The sequence below is a fragment of the Sorex fumeus genome, unplaced genomic scaffold, assembly GCF_029834395.1.
Source record: "Sorex fumeus unplaced genomic scaffold, SorFum_2.1 ptg000048l, whole genome shotgun sequence".
Classification (NCBI taxonomy): domain Eukaryota; kingdom Metazoa; phylum Chordata; class Mammalia; order Eulipotyphla; family Soricidae; genus Sorex; species Sorex fumeus.
The window spans coordinates 13,182,640-13,202,043 of NW_026606105.1; the positions used below are offsets into that span (position 1 = coordinate 13,182,640).

The 19,404-nt window shown below is 43.5% G+C and overlaps 1 protein-coding gene across 1 annotated transcript in view; it reads right to left on the reverse strand.

Moving 5' to 3' along the window:
- The window catches only part of EXOC4 (exocyst complex component 4), an 850,139-nt gene that overhangs the window by 41,531 nt on the left and 789,204 nt on the right, over positions 1-19,404 (reverse strand). The window contains exons 16-17 of the mRNA XM_056124006.1: positions 16,816-16,994; positions 12,435-12,594 (exon numbers count right to left, since the gene is read on the reverse strand). Of these exons, the coding sequence (XP_055979981.1) occupies positions 12,435-12,594; positions 16,816-16,994 (339 nt within the window). The remainder of the gene's footprint in view (positions 1-12,434; positions 12,595-16,815; positions 16,995-19,404) is intronic.

A 19,404-nucleotide genomic window follows, 5' to 3' on the forward strand; every position in this document is an offset into this window, starting at 1 on the left:
GAAAGTTCAGTTTCCAGCTGTATTTTTATTTTTGGTTTGTTTTGGTGCACGAATTCTAGTAAATGTAATAAATTCTCTTTCTTGGGCATTAGTCACAGAAGAGACTCGGTGGCTTCACAGCACAACACAATTCTTTCCTGGCAGAAAACTGGTCTCACTGGGTGCATTAATGTAATTTCCTAGCTATGATGACTACAGAGGTAGTGTGGGGGTGTATAAACAGCATGATTTGATGGGAGATTTTGGACAAGTCACTTGTGATTTCTGTTCCTGGGGATCTTTATTGGAAATAATAACACCTGTCAACTATGCTAATCTCGGAACAACTCCAATTCCAGCACCCGTGCTACAAAAGAATGCCTGGTGCTGCCAATAAGATCAAGGCACCCCAAAGTACATGCTGACATTGTATGTATATGAGGTATGCTGACATTTATTAAACATAATCAAAAGAAATCTTAACTTAATCAAAGCCCCACACATCAGAAATGCTTAGGAGAGATCGAACATCAATGACTGCCAGGAAGCACCTTGGAAGTGCTCACAACCTAAGGGTCCTTTATGAGGGATATATAGACCAGCAGGCAGACTCAGCTGCTGTCCAAGTCCCAATTAGCCATTAGAGGTCAATTAATTGTTAGGATGAACGGAGCATGCCTCAAACACAATAAACACAGAGAAAACTCGATGAGTCGAAAGTGTAGTTGGACACAAGGTAGCAAATCAAAGACGAATCAGAAAGATGTGGCATTACTTAAATCCATCAATAAAAGGCTTTCTGACCCCTCATTTCTGAGCCACACCCAGTGGCATTCAGGGATCACTTCTGAAGATGCTGTAGGAGATTATATGTGGTGCCGAGGATTGAACCCAGGACGGCCTCAGATGAGGCTAGTGTGGTATCTGCTAATACTATCTCTCTCATCCTATTTTTAAAGATCTTTCAGAAAACTCACCAAGATTAAGCCACACACATTTCAGAAAACTCACCAAGATTAAGCCACACACATTTCTGTCTCATTGTGTCCTTCTTAACTTTCTTCTACTTCTAGACAGCAAAACTTACACAACCCATCATATTTCTCCATGTATCATGGCCCTCTAGAAAGGCGAAGGGTCAGCTTTGCATGACAGTGATTCAGTTCAAGAGCTAAGAGACTTTGCAGGGGGGCACCGTCACTAAAAGGTTTGGGGAGCAGACTAATCTCTTTCTGAAGAAGCATCACAAATCCCCACGGTTATTACTCTGGAGTTGTCCAACACCTGGTGTAAAGGTGAGGGGAAAGGGGAGCTTGCTACAGAACTAACTGTAAAGACAAGGTAAGACCAAGAGCAGAATAGAGCCGGGAAGGTGGAGGGTGGGAAGATAAAAATGTGAGTTTCTCACCCAAGGACGGTAGATAACAAGGGCCAGGAAGATTGCTCTGTAATTGGAAGCCTGCCTCATGAGCTGTGGGGGAAGGCAGCTGGAATGGAGAAGAGATCACTAAGACAATGATGGTTGGAAGGATAGGTCGGGATGGGAGATGTGTGTAGAAAGTAGATAAAGGACCCAAAGTGATGGCCTCGCAGTATCTGTGTTGCAAACCATAATGCCCCAAAGTAGAGAGAGAGAGTATGGAGGAGATTGTCTGCCATGGAGGCAGGGGGAGGGTGGGAAAGGGGGAGTATACTGGGGAGATTGGTGATGGGGAATGTGCACTGGTGGAGGGATGCATGTTTGATCATTGTAGGACTGAAACTAGAACATAGAAGCTTGTAACTGTATCTCACAGTGATTCAATTAAAAAAAAAATAGCGTTTCTCTCTTTTTTTTTAAAGGTACCTTTAATTAAGACATCCCCCAAGCCAATTTTTATTTGATGGGGCATATGTGGGGAGTTGGGGAGGTAAAGGGAACATTTCCTATTTTCAGCCAAGCCCTCCCCGCCCCCCCCCCCCACACACACACATACAGCCTACTAGCAAGGCTGACATCCCCCTCATCCAAGCAGGATTCTGGCAGTGGTGGAGTGTGTCCAGTAGATGGCAGCATGGCACCGCCAATCCTTCGCTCTACCCGCCACTCTGGTCACTGCACAGAAAACTCAATCTCTGCTAGAGAAAACTGCCCTGCTGTGCTCCCTGGTCCACAGGACTGAGAAACTACATCTCCCACATCTGCACAACACCCTAGCCATACCAGGGCTCACTCCTTGACTCAGCACAGGTCCAAGGGCTCGGCTGTTCCACTTAGTTTTTAGGTTGGCTTTGTCACCCTGTGGGGAAGGCACCTACATCAATGGTCTTCAACCACTGGTCAGTGGACTGGTACGCTGCTGCTGTCCTCGGGTGGAGAAAGGTTGAAAACCGTTGGTCATAGGTGCCAGTCCGGGGCCGGGCATGCTGGACAGAGGCTGGCCAGCAGGTGTCAAAAGGTTGAAAAACACTGGACAGGGCAATTTATCTCAAAAGGAAATCAAAAGTATCATAGAAGCCAGCTAAGCTCAGTAAACAGAAACAATAGTACAAACAGCCCAGTAAACCCTCTGACAAGGACTTTATGGCCCCGCTGGGAGATGGAACAGTTTTCACAAATTTTCTTCTACTGAATTACTTTGGGATCATTCCATTAGCTACTTTGCTGCATTAAGCAATATAAAATAAATTATTTGGAGCCTGCTCAGGGGTCAGGCTTGTAGGGTGGGTGGAAACTGAGGACAGTGGTTCTGTCACACTGCTGTGACAGAGGGATGGTCACATTACTGATTGAAGTAGAGCTGGAATGTTGAATGCCTGAAACAGATGTACTATGAACAACTTTGTAAACCCCGGTGTTTAAATAAAAAAAAATTTATATATATGTGTGTGTGTGTGTATATATATATATGAGTCCAAGTGTGAGTTCAATGGATTTAGCACCAGCTTTGCATGCAGGAGACCTGAAGTGATGAGGGGAATCACCCCCTGGTCCCCTGAACATCTCTGCAAATGACCTCTGAGCACAGAGCTGAGAGTGGGTCCCTGCCTCTCTCTCCCCCTACAACAAAGCTAGTAGTTGGGAAACGGAAATAAATGAGAAGAGGCTTGAACTGCTGGGACAGAAGAATGGTGTGTGCATTTCTGGCCAGCGCAGAGAGCAGGCCTCGTGTGCTGGCTCCCTCTGGAACACAGAGCTCCAACTCTGTTCCTTCTTCCTACAGCAGGGGAATCTCCCCTTCCTGACCCCCTTCTTAGCCACTGTACAAGTGGGCACTCCCTCAGGCACTTCTTCTCCATTCACAGTGTCTAATCCATTGCCAGCGGAAGTTCCGACATTTTCCCAAATTGGCTGCTTCCATCCGGACCTCACTCCCCAGCCTCTGTCTGACCTTTCCAGTCGCCTACTTGACTTTCTACTTGGAGATCCCAGGGGCATCCGACACTGCCCAAGCCATGGACACTCCTTCTGTAAGCCTCACTGCACCCTCTCTTCCTCTTGGCTTGTTTCCCTGGATGGCTAGATGCCCCCAGCTAGAAATCAGGGTGGGAAAGTCACCCCAGAGTTTGTTTTCTTTATCCAGGGGTCTCCATCATTCTCTTGATGCTGCTAGTCTTTCTTCCTTTCTACTTCTCAACTGTCTCCCCTCTATCCCTACCAATACTGACCTAGTTCAGGCCCAGTGCATCTCTCTCTCTCTCTCTCTCTCTCTCTCTCTCTCTGAACAATCACTTTCCAACTGGGTATACGGGCCTATAGTTTTTCTCAAATCTATCTCCTACCGTGCTGCTGCAACGTCTTCTTATAAAACAAAACTGACTAGCTTGCCCTTCCTCTGAAAACCTGGGTCCACCTACAGCATAAGGCCCCAGCGGCATAACCTCATGGCTTCATCAGCAATTATGAATGAATGTGTGATGCATGGATGGGCCTGTGCCAGGCCATGGGGATAAGCCAGAGAAGCAGAGTCCTGGCTTCACGGAACTCGTGTTTCACCCCCTGTTAGGTAAGTAAGGGTCCCATAAGCAAGTATTCTATTTCAGGGGTTAAGGGGCAGATCTTGCATGCAGCTGGCCCAGATTCAATAACCAGCACCACATGGTGCCCTGAGCACCACCAGGTACAGCCCTGGAGTTCCTGAGCAGAGCTAAGGTGGTCCAGGGAACCCCCCGGGCTTCAGGGCCTGAGCGGGGGCACATCCTCAGGACCTTGCATCGATCTGCCAGCTTGGCTGGCCGAGATCTGCTTACTTGGAGACTTGGACCCCTTGAACTCCATTTGGGAGGCCGCTCAAAAGTTATTAGTTATATGCCACGCAATTTATTCTGTTTGTGTGCACTGTTGGTACTCACACGCTCTTTCAGTATATTCACAGGGTTGTGTAACCACTGAGTCTCCTGCCCCCTTGCCAGGCTGTCTTCACTGGGCCCCCTTGAAGTGGGGGTGTTATTTCCCTCCCAGCCCCAAGCAGAGCCCCGGCATCTGAAAACCTCCAGAACCCAGCCACAGCAATCCTCAAGGCCACTCTCCACACGCTCGGACAAGCCTCACCCATGAAGGAACCGGCAGAGGAACCCAGGTATGCGAGACCCGTGGATGAGATCTCCAAGTCTGCTTGGATAGGGACTGGGCCTCCTCCACCCAGATCCCCAGTTTTCCAGTAGCTTGGCAGTCTAACGCCTTTTCTCTGTTCCAGGAACTAATCTAATTTACCACCCTAATACAAATTTTCCGTGTCTTTTTTTTTTTCTCTCTCTCTCTTTGGGTGGTGCTTGGAGGTTACTCCTGGCTCTGTACTCAGGAATTACTCCTGCTGGGGGCCGGGGGACCATATGGGATGCTGGGGATCTAACCCAGGTCGGCTACATGTAAGGCAAATACCCTACCCACTGTGCTATCACTCGAGCCCTGCCATGTCTTCTTATGCCTCCCTTGACTGCGATGATTTTTTCAGGTTTTTGATGACTTTAACAAGCTTGAGGACCACTAGTCAGCCATTTTGTAGGATTCTCCTCTACTGGAACTTGTTGGATTCCGCCCCCCCCCCCCACAATTTTCACCGCCCCCCCATTTCACATGTACATTCATCAATGTGATTTCTGCGTATTAATGTTAACATTAATGACCCGATTGAATGAAACACTATTTACTAGATTTCTCCACTATAAAGTCACTTCCCCTCCCCCATCCCATACTTGACTTTGAAAGACAGTCCCCATGGCAGCTAAGCTTGACAAGCTGGAAGTGGGGATCCCTCTCGCTGGACAGAGCAGCCTCACCATTCATTTGGGACCTGCATGGAGTTTTGTCTCCTTCTCCTCACTTATTCATACATTCAATCACGTATATAGATCCATGGGTGTTTACTTTATACTGTGCTTTGTAACCCAGTACTACTCACTTATTTTGTTGCTCAAATTGTTCCAAATTTGTTCCCTGGAAGCTCTTTCCGTTGATCCCTGTGCCACTTTCACTCATCCCTACCCAAGTGTTATATAGGGTTTTAATTTAATTCATTTGCTTTTTTAGCATTTCCTGCTTTCTGATACTAAGAAATACCCTCTATTCATTTTGTAAATTTCTGGCACTAATTCTAGAATCCACCATTTCTCCCAGGATGCCCAGTCCTCTTGACTTGAAAGTACTAGACCATTAGCTGGGCATTAAGTATGCTGGTCATTGCTAGGCTGCTACTGTTACCCAATCTTTGGGTTTCTTTATTTGTTGAGTTGTAAGGGTCCTTTACAAATTCTGGATATAAGTTCCTTATCCATTACCACATATATGATATAAAAATGTTTTATTCCATTCTATGGATTGTTTTTGTCACCTTGATTAAACTTCTTATTGAGTTAAACAAGTAAGTCCACTGTATTTTACATTTAAACATATATACAGGGGCCAGAGAACTGCACGGGGATAGGGCACTTGCCTGGCATGAGGCCAACCTTGGTTAGATCCCCAGCACCACATATGGTTTCCATAGTACTGCCAGAAGTGATCTCAGTGTGTAGAGTAAGTATTCAGTGCTCAAGGAGTAAGCCCTGAGCACTTCTCAGTGTGGTCCAACAAACAAATAATAACAAATAAACATCTGTATAGAGAATGCATTTCAGGCAAACCTTTTTTCCCTTTGGTCCTTAAATTACGAAATGTTCTTTTTCTCTCAGTGAGAGAATTCTGTTGTGGAGCAGTCATTTCTATGACTGGACACTATTCACAAGAAATTTGGTCCTTGACTGATGAAGTGGACTGTATAGGATAATTTCAAAGGTAATCCAGAGTTCCTGGAAAGGAAAGGTTAGAAACCTCGGAGCTGCGATTGTCCATCATTAAAAATCAAAGTACCCAAGTTAGTAGTATCCTCTTTCAAAGATCAGATCTGTCTTTCAGTGAGGGAAACACAAAGGTTCCTGCATCTCACACTACAGACAGTCTGATAGCCTTCTTCTTGTTGTCTTGGGTGGCTCAGACCCAGCCAGGGAATTGCAGGCTGATGCTTTTCAAGTATGCTTGAAGTTTGTTTCTACGCTAGGCAAGCTGACGAAAGAAATAAAATCTAAGCATTTTAGACCGCTTGTCACAATCATCAGTGGACAATTCTCTGTTTTGGGTTATTCGACCAGTAGCACTTGACACAGAGGAAGACATTCTCCTATGAAAACACTTTCTTCACTCTCTTGGTTTTCTTCCTACTTCACTGGCTATTCCTTTGCTGGTTCTTCACTATTCCAAGATCTATATAATGAAGTACCCAGTTCTTGGAAAGCTTCTTCTTCTCATTTCTCTCTAGTTGTGCTGATAATGAGATCTCACCTCTCAGTTCTTTTGGCTTTAAATCTCATTTATCGACTAATAAGCCCCACATTTCTATTTCCAGTCTAGGACACTTTAATGAGCTCTAGATTTGGTCATCAAGTTCTTTCTTCTGTAGCTCTACCTAGATTCCTATTTGTACCTTAAGCTCAATGTTTTCAACCCCCAGACTCCTTATAGCCCCTCCATGTTCTCTTTGTCCCCTCCCCTGCCCACACACACACTACCACCAATTTTGTCCAATCAATTTGCCTTTCCCATGGTCTGGCTCATTTTCACTGGAGTAAATAAAAATTTTGTACTTTAAAATCAGAGAACAAAATCTTTGGATTCACCGAATCCTTTTCAACTCCTCAATAAATACGGCCAACACGACTTAAAAAAATAAACCTTATGAAGATGGCTTCTCATCCACTTCACTGCAACCACCTTGGTCTGAATCACCATTATCTTTCACCTTGACCACTGCAGCAGTATTCAAACGAATTTTTCTCTTCATACCCTCACCAGCAATGCCCGCTCCCTAATTACCTATTTTCAACAGAGGAGCCAGAGTGATTCTTTTCCAGGCTAAGTCAGATAATGACCCTCTTCTGCTCCAAATATTCTACAGGCTTCCTACTTTACTCAAGGTAAAAGCAACTGTCACTAGGATGGACTGCAAAATCTCAGCTCCTCAGATTAAATCTCATGCTCTTCCTCTTCTTATTTATACAGTTCAGCCACACTGGTCTTTTTTGCTGTTCTTCAGATGCCAAGATTACTCTTCTTTCTGGTCTTGCTCTTCTTGGATCCCTTTTCCTGTATACTCTTCCCACACCAAGATATTTGCATGCTCTGAGCTTTCTCTGCCTTTAGGTCTTTCCTCATATGTTACCATGTCATTGAAGACTCCAACACACACTGTAAAACAATGGGAGACATTCCTATACACTCCCATGCCCTATTTGCCTTAGCATGCCTAGTTTTGCACCACCGTATGTCTCTTCATGTGACATAGTTTACATTTTACTGGTTTGTCTGTTTTGCCTTACAACATCAATTCTAGGAATATCTTCCTAGAATTCCTATAGGGCCTAAAGAAAACAATATACTTAGTAAACACTGGTTGAAATAACAAATGAATAAAAGATGGAGGATGCTTTCTTGTATGTTAGAACATCTCCCCTTACAGTGTCCCATCCCAATTTTGAGCTTTAATTTATCTCCAGCAGATTTAAGATACTCATCTAAAGAAGCACAAAGTGAGAGGAAAAAAATTAAATAGAGATGAGCTCTTGGAAGAAAGCAGAAAATCGAGACTACAGGAGGGACGAAGGAGAAAAGCAGCAACTGCAGCTGGAGAGCTGGATACGAAAGGGAAGATGCAGAGAGTGAAGGAAGAACAAGGAAGAAAATGGGAGGGTGGGGGGAATATGCTGTGGGAGTCATGGCTTCACTGATGCTATGCAGATGCCAGATTCACCTTAGGGACTTCAGTGCCCATTCAAACCTATGCCGCCCCCTACCCCCTTACTGGATTTCTGGGTTGATTCACAGGTTCTGTTTTGACATGACAGCTCAGGGCAAGGTGATCTCTGACAAAAGGACTTAAAAACACACTCATGAAGCCCTACCTTCTTCTAGGTGCTGTGTACTGAGTGATTTCTTGGACCAAATAGTTATCTTCTTTTTTTTTTTTTTTTTTTTTTTTTGCTTTTTGGGTCACACCTGGCATTGCACTGAGCTACTCCTGGCCCATGCAATCAGGAATTACTCCAGGAATTACTCAGGGGACCATATGGAATGCTGGGAATCAAACCCCGGATTGGCCGTGTGCAAGGCAAATGTCCTACCCGCTGTGCTATCACTCCAACCCCAATAGTTATCTTCTTGAGTGTGAAAATTAACAGTGGGACCAAGGAGACCAAAACCAGAGCAGAGATCTTAAACTCAGGGACAGGGGCTCTCTGTAACTCTTGCACAGCTATCCGTTATCTCAAACCTTTGCTAGAGTTACTCAAGATTTATCCTCATATTCAAGATCAAAGGTGTGTATGAAAAGAGATCGACTATTTAACAGTAACACGAGCAGAGGACTCGGCATACGGAGAATCACTGTGGATGCCTTATTTCATCACAGAGAGGGTGCTCTATCTCCCCACTGGCCAGGAAGGCTCTGGAAATGAGAAACTACAAGAGTCTTGCAACTTCTTGTTAAATAAGTTTCCTGACACATGGCAACTTGTGATTAATTACTGTGTTAGAAGATAACATTCCTATAGAGATTTGCTGGAAGTACAGATGCTGTCCATGCTTGATTAGACATTGCTTAAGGAATGCTGAGGCATATTGCTGCAGTCTATTATTTCTGGCTATTTTGGTATCACTGTTATATTTATTTTACATAGCTTCCCATTCGGTAGAATTGATGGAGTTCATTTCCCAAACCTGTTTCTTCAGAAAAACAAGAAACAGGAAAAAAATAAGGCTATAAGGTATGTCTGCATATGCTTGTATGTATGAGAATAAGAAAAAATGAGGGCAAAAGACAGCATGAATAGTAGGGATAAAGTATTCTTTCTGTAACAATTTCTGTTCTGCAAAGGAAGGAGCAGAAGGGAGATAACTCGGTGTCCTTTAAGCCTATTTAAAAATTGACCCGTGGGCTGGAGATGCTTGTATACAACCAATCCTGGCTAGATCCCTGGCATTGTATTTGGTCCCCCCTGAACCACTGGAAGTAACCAGTGGTTCTTGGAGCACAGAGCCAGGAGTAAGCCTTAAATACAACTGGGTGTGGCCAAACCCTAAAAAAATAAAATAAAAACTGACCTATGTCCATAAGTTAAAACTGTCCAGCTATTAGAGATAAGTGAAGGGTTGTCATTATCCAAGCCCTATCCAACACCAAAGAAATGATGCTGATTTGATGTCTATTCATTCATCATTCATTATATGTAATAAATTCTCACTCTGGGCCAGATATTAAGGAGAGAGAAAAGGACCTTGGCCTTTTAGAATTTGTAAGTCCAATACAGAGATGTCTTCTAAACTAGGATTAAAAAAAGAGACTCATTCAAAACTCTGCTTATGCCAGTTGATTTACTTTCATGACCCATCTGATTTAAAAAGTAACAACAGCAATTCATCTCTCCATTGGTCACGATTCAACTCACACCCACATCTTTGGACATCATTCACAAATCCAACTGTAGCAGCCACGACTTGCTTACCATTCAATTATTTCCTAAAAAAATACTTTGTTGGCACATGCCCATCCATGTCAACCACACTATTGCCCATCAACATTTCATTATTCAGATGCCAGTATTTTCAATCTATGTTCAGGATTCATAGAGTCTGCCAAAAACTGTATTAATTTACTTATTTCAGCTAAATAAAAAAATCATTTAAAAAGGGATGATTGAATTTAGGAATTACAGTCCTTGGAGAATTAGTAATGCTTCTCTGTGTCCCTCAGGCCTCCGTGTTCTTTACTTCCCCTTGTCAATGTTATTATGAATAGACTAATTCAATAATGAGATCATTCCCCATAAGAGCAACCAAATCAATGCAGCATCCAGTCACACCTGGTTTCCCTAATCTGAACAAGGGAGGCTTTCCACAAAACTTAGCCTAAAATGGGGATTCTAATGAACACATACACAAATGCAAACGAAGAAAATGTCAGGAAGGTAGACAGAAAAGCAGAGGAACAGCAGTAGGACAAAAGGTAGATTGGAGAAGGTAAGAAATGAAGAAACTTATTTAAGATCTTTAAAACAAAGACCTTAGCACAGAAATCGTAATACTTGTGAAAGTAATGAAATATTTCATCATCCCCTTACAAGTCTTAATAATTGTATTTCCTCATCCAGTTATTCTAACACATGATGTTTTAATAAAACAAAATTAAAAAATTTTTTGGAAAGTCTCAAGAATTGTTTCATATTTTCTTGCATTTCTAAAGGTATTAAATGAAAAAAACACAGAAGTACGAAATATTAGGTAGGAACATCTTGGAATATCAAAGCCAAGTGATTTCTAGCCATGAAGAGATTTATAAAATAATTTTCCAGAGTGTAAACAGCACTAGAACACTGAGATGCATTATGATCATTGATCTTTTTCAAAACTGTTTAAGGTTTCACCAGAACTCTGGAAGTGCCACAGATCAGATGATTTAAATGGAAAGAACGTTAAGTCCACAGGGAGAGAGAATGAAATTCTCAAATTTTAAAAAGTGCATTATAAAGAAAACCTTAACACTGAGATCAGCAAACCTTAAAAGAGAAAGTCAATGAACTATTTACAGAAATCTTCAATAACATGATGAGGTACCATCATCCCCTCTGTGAAAATGAGAGAGAATGGGTTTCAACTCGGAGACAGAAGAGATGAGGAAATAGATTCATGCAAAAATACATCCAACACATGTTAATGAGAGGAAAAGAATGGAAAAAATCCAAATGTCTGAAAACTTGCAAACGATTAAATAAGTCACGCTTCACTTATGCCATGGAATATTTGTTCAGGCTTTACACGTAGTATTTTCAGGGCACAGTAATGGATATGGGAAGGCAATTTTTTAAAAAGAATATTATTGCTAGGAGAAAGTGCAATTAAACACGTATAAGACATTAACCCAGTTTCAATTTTGTAAAATGAGAAGTCATATACAAGCACATGAAAACTCACATACAGACAGAGCACCTGTGTGGAACCAGGAGCTAATGCATCAAATACTGTAGTCCCTGGGCTGGAGCGATAGCACAGCAGGTAGGGTGTTTGCCTTGCATGCAGCCAACATGGCTGACCCGAGTTCGATTCCTCCGTCCCTCTTGGAGAGCCCGGCAAGCTACCTGTGACATCTTTGATATGCCAAAAACAGTAACATCAAGTCTCACAATTTGTTGTGAGATGTTACTGGTGCCCGCTCGATTAAATTGATGAACAATGGGAGGATAGTGCTACTGTAGTCCCTAAGCTTTATGAGCAATGTGCATATGAGTCTTTGCATTTCAGCCCACAGATTTTAGGTAATGAGCATACACTACTTTTTAAAATCAGAAAAGTTACCTATATTTTGTAATATGAACTTAGGCTCATCGGGGGGGGAAATGGCCAACCTAAGGGAAATTAAACACGCATCAGATCTTCTTTACAATCTAAGAACTCCTATCCTTTTAACTCCCCTGATCTTAATTTTTTCTTTTTGGCTTCCCAACCAGTGCTCAGGAAGGTTGGAAGCAACTCTTGGACGTACTTGGCTAACTGGCCCAGTGGTTCAGCACTAGGGCCCAGTGATGCAGTGATGTTCAGGTCCTGTGGTCCTGGGGATCACCAGGCTCCCCCGGCAGTGCTCAAGGGCTTTCAGGCTATGACTTGGATTTTTTTTATTGGATGAACCTTCCTTGTTCAATGAAAAGGAACTAGGATATTCCATACCCTTCCCAGTCCTGCTTAGAGGCCTAACCAAGGTCACATCCAACAATGCTCAGGAGGCCACCGCGCTGTCTGGGACTGAACCAGGATCAGACGCATGAAGCTAAAACATGCATCCTAACCCTTGGAGTAAGTATCTCTCTGGCGTCCCCCAAATCCATTTTCACAAGTGACTTCACAAGCTACGCCCTCTTGACCCATGGCCGGCGAATGAGCCCTTCTGCCCTCCTACCTTGCAAAGTCCAGGTCAGCCTCCCGAGACATGGTGATGTTGGTCAGGTTCTGCTGAAGGACAAAGATGTTTCGGCACATTTTCTTGATGCCCGACTCACTGATACGCCTGAAGTACTGGGCGCCGTTGATGAGGATGCAAGAGATGAGGTGCCCCAGGCCTGGGGGAGCAGCACAGGGCCACAGGGAGAAAAAAGGTGCCGGGTCAGCACTTTTCTGCATACATGTATCACCCAGATTCATCTCTTCTCATCTCCAAAAACGTCAATGACCCAAGAATGCCCTCTGACCACCCCCTCCATCCATGTCCCCCCCAACTGTTTCCAATAAGTATACATGGCCCTCAGGTTTGTTGCTGGCAACAAAACCTACAATATTTATATCACCCGTCACTGGAAAATACCTCTGATGGGACCATACAGGGCTTAGAAGATATACCAAATAGTTTTAAACTATCCAAGAACAGAGGAACTCTTGTCTTTCTCTACAGATACTTTCGGAATGGAAAAGAACACACATAAATATAATGACGAATTTGGCCTACTCCTTTTTCTACCAAGCATATGGGAGTATACTTCTGGCACAAAAGTTGAGTGGGCACCTACATAAAGAAACTGATGAAAACTGGGGTCTATTGCCAGGAATGCTAATACACCTCCACACTGACAAGAGAGTCTGTTTCTAAAGGAGTCACTGGAAGGAACATAATCAGATCTGAAACACAAAGTCAATGAAGACAATGTAGCATCTGCTCCATTCCCACGGGACAAGGACTGAATGTTTCAGGAATTTCACACCTGACTTACTCTCAGAGCCAAAGGATCGTCTTAGAGTCAATGAAATTTGGCAAAAGATAGCTTGGTGTATCAACCAAAGAAGAGGTTCCATTCAGGATACGGTAGGTAATTAAGTTCAGAACTATCTGACAAGCATGTGGATATGTATTATTTTTAAGTTGGACTTTAATTCCAAACACTTGGAATGAGGTTGGCATCTCTTCTTCAATCAGTATTCTAGCAACATTTTCCCTAAGCCTAAACTGACTAGTAACAAGCCATATTCTGATTCTATTACTTTTACCTTCTATAAAGTCAAATCCCCTCTTGGAACTATGGGTCAGATTAGTGCTGAGGACACATCCTCAGGTACATTAACTCCTTCTCTCTTAAAAATGAGAAGTGAGCAGTGAGCATCCCCTTTGTCTAGCTGAGGGCAGAAACTCTCTTTTGCTTCAGCTATGATCACACAATGTGGCTTCCATGAACTCACCAGGGAGTTCCACTACAAATCCCCCTGCATGAGGAATGAAGTCAGAAGCTCTTGGCAGAAATACACACAGGGATTTTATGTTTTTGTTTTAGGTCACACTTCACTGTGCTCAGAGCTTACTCCTGGTTTTGTGTTCAGTGATCAGTCCTGGTGGACTTTGGGGACCATATGGGTTACCAGGGATTGAACCCAGGTTGGCCATGTGCAGCTTTAGAAATAGTACAAACTCCCTACCTATTGTACTATTTCTCTGGCCCCCAACATGGACTTTACATTTAAAATTAGACAATAGGGCCATGGAGATGACTCAAAGGGCTGGAGTTCCTGCTTTGCATGCACGAGGCCCAGGTATGATTTCCCCACTACCACATGGTACTCTGTGCATGACTTGGGTTAATTACCCTTAAACATAAACCCAGGAATAACACACGAGCACCACCAGATGTGTCACCTCAACAAGACAAAAACTATTCAGTGATACAAAATCTTTGTTAGTCCAGTTTTGGCATACCTGCCCTAAACTCATAACTTAAGGTCTCGTTTCACTCTCTCAGGTATAATGTAATCTATTCTATGTGCAAGTAATTGGGTGATGTATTATTTGTTGATAATAGGGATAAGTGCATTAGATAATCTTATAATTGTTATAAAATATAATAATACAATAGTGAATTGTTATGAAACTAGTGATGAAACCAACTAAAAATTGCACTTTATAATTTCAAAGACACTGGTAAATCTAAGCAACTTGTGTGATAAAGTACTCTCTTCATCCACCGAGGGAGACTGGGAACACTGGTGCCTCCCCAGCTCCCCTCTTAGGAAACTCAGTATTTAGGATTTTTAGTTTAGAAAAATATATTGTGAAGAGAAATAAAACCTAGCATTTTAAACCACAACATCTCAAAACTTTCCTTCCTTCCTTCCTTCCTTCCTTCCTTCCTTCCTTCCTTTCTTTCTCTCTCTCCCTCCCTCCCTTCTTTCTTCCCTCACTCCCTCCCATTCCTCCCTCCCCCTCCCTCCTTCCTTCCCTCTCTCCCACTCTTTCTTTCTTTCTTTCTTTCTTTCTTTCTTTCTTTCTTTCTTTCTTTCTTTCTTTCTTTCTTTCTTTCTTTCCCCTTTTTCATTTTTTGGTTTATAGGCCACACCTAGCAGTGCTTAGGGTTTACCCCTGACTCTATACCCAGGGATCACTCCTGGCTGGGTTCAGGGAAACATATGTGGTACTGGGGATCAAACCGGGGTCAGTCATGTTCAAGGCAAAAACCCTGCCCACTATATTTGCTCAGCTCTCAAATTCATGGCTTCTTAGTTTGCATCTATTCTATGTCAGAGGATGACATAGAATAGATTCATCTGTAATTCAAGCACATCTCCTGCTCAGTAGGATTTGCTGTTAAGAAATCTCTGGGCAGAATGAGAAGGATACACTCAGGCAACACTGCAGCTTCAGAGTATGCAGTTCCCCAATTCACAATGCTGGGGAAGGAACCACTAACTAATAACTAACCTTTTCATCACTTACGCTTTCTGGCCAGAGACTTTTTGAGATATTATCCTTCAGAGCACATCTCCACCCTTGGGACATAATTTCCCGGGAAAATAGGATTCTGCTTCTGTCTGAATTTTCTAGAAATGTATTTGTTCAAGACAATTCAAGACAATTACCACAAGGGTTCGGGGATGGTGGAGGGTAGTTAAGATAGAGGAGGGTCCATTATGACAATATAAGTTAAAAATGATCACTCTGGGCAAGAACTGAGTGTTGAAAGTAGGTAAAGGGATATGCATGATAACCTTTCAGCATCCGTATTTCAAACCATAATGCCTAAATTGAGGGAGGGAGGAAGAAGGGAGAGAGAGAGAAAGTGTGTGTATGTGTGTGTGTGTGTGTGAGAGAGAGAGAGAGAGAGAGAGAGAGAGAGAGAGAGAAGAAAAGTGCTTGCCATAGAGGCAGGTGGGGGGTGGGGGTGGTTTTGGAGGGGTGGGAGGGAAACTGGGGACACTGGAGCTAGAAAATTACACTGCTGGAAGAATGGGTGTTGGAACATTATATGACTGAAACCCAATCAAGGACAGCTTTGTAATGTTCTATCTCACAATGATTCAATAAAATTTTTAAAAAAAGACAATTCAAGACAATAACTAGACCTTGATATTTTCCTCCCCATCCTGAGGTTCCATCCATCCTTTGGAAGATGAATCTTCTTAACTAACACTGAAATAATGCTGGGTTTAGTCTGTGAGACACTGCCAATAATATTAGCACCTGGGTCTTCATACGAACAAACTGAACTAGGACAAAATGGAAATAGAATTTGAAGTCCTTAATGGCGCCTGGGAGGAGGAATGAAACATGGAGTCATCTGGCCACCATGGCATGTACTGTGCCTTTCGAGGGTTGTGGTGCCGTTCACATCCTTCTTTGCCTGCCTAGCCCTAGAGGTGTGCAGAAAAAGGCCTTCCTGAAATTGTGCTTACCAGAAGTGTTAGCATTTTTTTTTCTTTTTGGGTCACACCCGGTGTTGCACAGGGGTTACTCCTGGTTCTGCACTTAGGAATGACTCCTGGCGGTGCTCGGGGGACCCTATGGGATGCTGGGAATCGAACCTGAGTTGGCCGCGTGCAAGGCAAATGCCCTACCTGCTGTGCTATTGCTCCAGCCCCAAGTGTCAGCATTTTCTGAGAGAAAACTTCCCCTTCCACCGACAATGTCAGGCCATGAGAAGTGCTTTAGAGTTCTAGTCTCATTGTTGTGTTTCTTTTATGAGCTCCACTTGAGTTAATTCATGACCCTCTCCACACATTCCCCCAACTCTCAGAAGTGGTGTGTCAGGGAGGCAGCGGGGCTGCCATCTGCCTCGTCTTGAACTAACTCTCCTACGAACCTGGAGCAGATGGCAGCCCTATTGCCGTCTACCTAGCCTTACCAGTGAGACGGGGAAGTGCGGCTTCAGTCCCAAAGGGAAAAACCACCCCAACCCAAATCCCCTTCCTTGACTCCTTTTGGTACCTCAACAGGACAGAAAAATCAGGAGAACCTGCATCATCTTCCCTCCCTCCCTCCCTCCCTCCCTCCCTCCCTCTCCGGGAAAGCAAAGACAGGGTCTGACCTTCGAATATGTACTGGAACTTGTGCTGCTGCAGACTGGCACTCATGGCCTCCTCAATGGCGCTGATGTCTTTGTTGAGCTTGACCACCAGGGGATCGTAGTCCATGCTCTCCACGTTGGCGACGATGGCATAGTTGCCCTCCTTTGCAAGAGGGATGAGATAGTGGAAACAGTGAACCCTGGGGAGGAGGGAAGAGAGAGAGAGAAAGAGAGAAGATTTATTAATGATGTTCCTGATGAACATCTGGGTGCACCTGTGGGAGAGAAAAGAGCTGTGGTCCTGAAAGTGCTTCTGTATCCCCCATCCACCCCTGCATTCACCAGAAAGGAGCTGTAGCTCTTCCGGGGGGACCGTGTGCAAGCCAGCTCCTGAAACCAGGACCTGATCCTTTGACGGGGTGGTGAGATGAGCTCTAAGATCCCTCTAGATAAGCTGTAAAGTTCCCCTGAGTAGCAAGATGGGATGCCTAGGACGGAAGTGACCATCACTGGCCACAGATATTGCTGAGTGAAAAGGGGAGGAGAAGGCACAGACCATGGGGGTTGGAGGCCCTGGAAATGAGATTCCTTTGCTTTCAATTCCCATTCACTAGCTGGGTAACTGAAGGCATGCTATTCTTTCTGCCTCAGTTTCCTCATTTGTAAAATGGGGATCATCACAACACTTGCCTCCTAGGGGCTTTGAGAAGTACACCTAGCAAGAGATTTGTACATGGCCCGCCCTGTTTTTTTTTTAAATTAAAAAATAATTGGGCTCAACATGCTGCCAAATCATCCCAGGTATATCTATCTCTGGGATGAAAACTTTGTGGCCTTCTTGGAATGAGGGTGGGAAGATTCCCCTCCCTTAGGGATAGACCCGACAGCCTTCAGACTATACCTGACCTTCTCTGGCATATAAAAGGCCCAGTTTTATAAGTTTTATATATCCTAAAGCATATGCCGCCACGTGACACCTTCTACAAATTTCACAGTACTAATAGCCTAGTAGGAGCACAGCAAATTTGATGGGGAAGGTGCATAGAAGCCCATAAAGCTCAATGAGTTAAAAAAAAAAAAAGACACAGAAGGCTCAATTAATCAGCTCAGGAAATCTTCAGACAATCACTTTTAGAGCACCATTGTGAGATATAGCAATTATCACAAATTGACCTTTATTGACTTATTTTCTGATAATCCCATTTGCCATTTTGTTGCAACAAACAGTATGAAGTCTATTTGTGTCTGCTAAGGAGAAGGTTGCAAAGTGGGTGGGAAACTAGGGACACTGATAGAGGGAAGGTCACACTGGTGGTGGGATTGGTGGTGGAACACTAAATACCTAAAACAATTGTATTATGAACAACTTTGTAAATAACAACTCTGTAAATTAAAAAAAAAATTGGGCCACATCTGGCGGTGCTCAGGGATCACTCCTAGTGATGCTCAGGGAAACATTTACAGTGGTGGGGAATTAACCTGGGGTCAGTCCTCTGTTACCTTAAGTACTATGTTAGCTCTCCAGCCCCCCAGTTCTGTTTTTAAAATTATTATCAACCTATGAATAAAAACATTTGCTAAACACCTACAATTTTGTTAGAGATTCTGCTAGGCCCTGAGAATTTAAGACACACAGATCTTCAAGGGTCCACAGCTGAGGAGGCCAAGCAAGACAAAATGACCAAAAGAGGTCAGTGTTTCAGTCAGAAGCACATGGACATGGGATGCTGTGGTAGAGTTTTAGAGGTTTCAAGAAAGGTTTACAGTAAGGAGACGATGCTTGAATCACACCAGGTGTATCTCTGTGAGCTTGGGGAAGACTGAAGGCCTGTGTCGAAATGGCCTGAGTCCATTTCAACACACACAATCCTTAGGTTCCTTTTTGTAGACAGAACTGCCAAAGGGAGAGAAGGATTAGCGACCCCATGACCTTTGTATTAAGCTATAATGAAAACAAGTTGCAGTTCAAATCAGTCTACCACACACAAAAGCCATTTTTTTTTTTTAAATAATAATCCATTGGCAGGCACTGTTCAAACAGACCATTCTGTAAGCTCACTAAAGCTTCCGCTGTGGGTGATTGGATGATCTTATAGAGGAAGGGTCACTGAGGAGAGACTGGTGATAATTCTGGGTCAGGACTTTGTCCTCCTTATTGGCATCATATAAAAAATACACATATTTCCTGAGAAAAAGGCTGCCAAAGTCTTGGGATGATGCAAACCATCATCTTTCCCTTTATGAGGCAGGCTTATTGAAAAATAATTTACACATAATAAAATTCCTGGCTTTCAGCGAACAAGTTATAAGTTTTGACAAAGAGTGGTATTCCCACCAACATAATCAAGTTATACTAAAGGATCATCTTTCCCAGAATCTCTGTGTACCCTCTGGAAGATTCCCCCCAACCCCACTTCAAGACCCTCCTAACAGATCTCTTTTCATGTCTGTGTACTTAGGGCACTACCAGAATGCTTACAAATGGGATCATGGGGCTGGAGTGATAGCACAGCAGGTAGGTCATTTGCCTTGCATGCGGCCAACCTGGGTTTGATTCCCAGCATCCCATATGGTCCCCCAAACACCGCCAGGAGTAATTCCTGAGTGCAT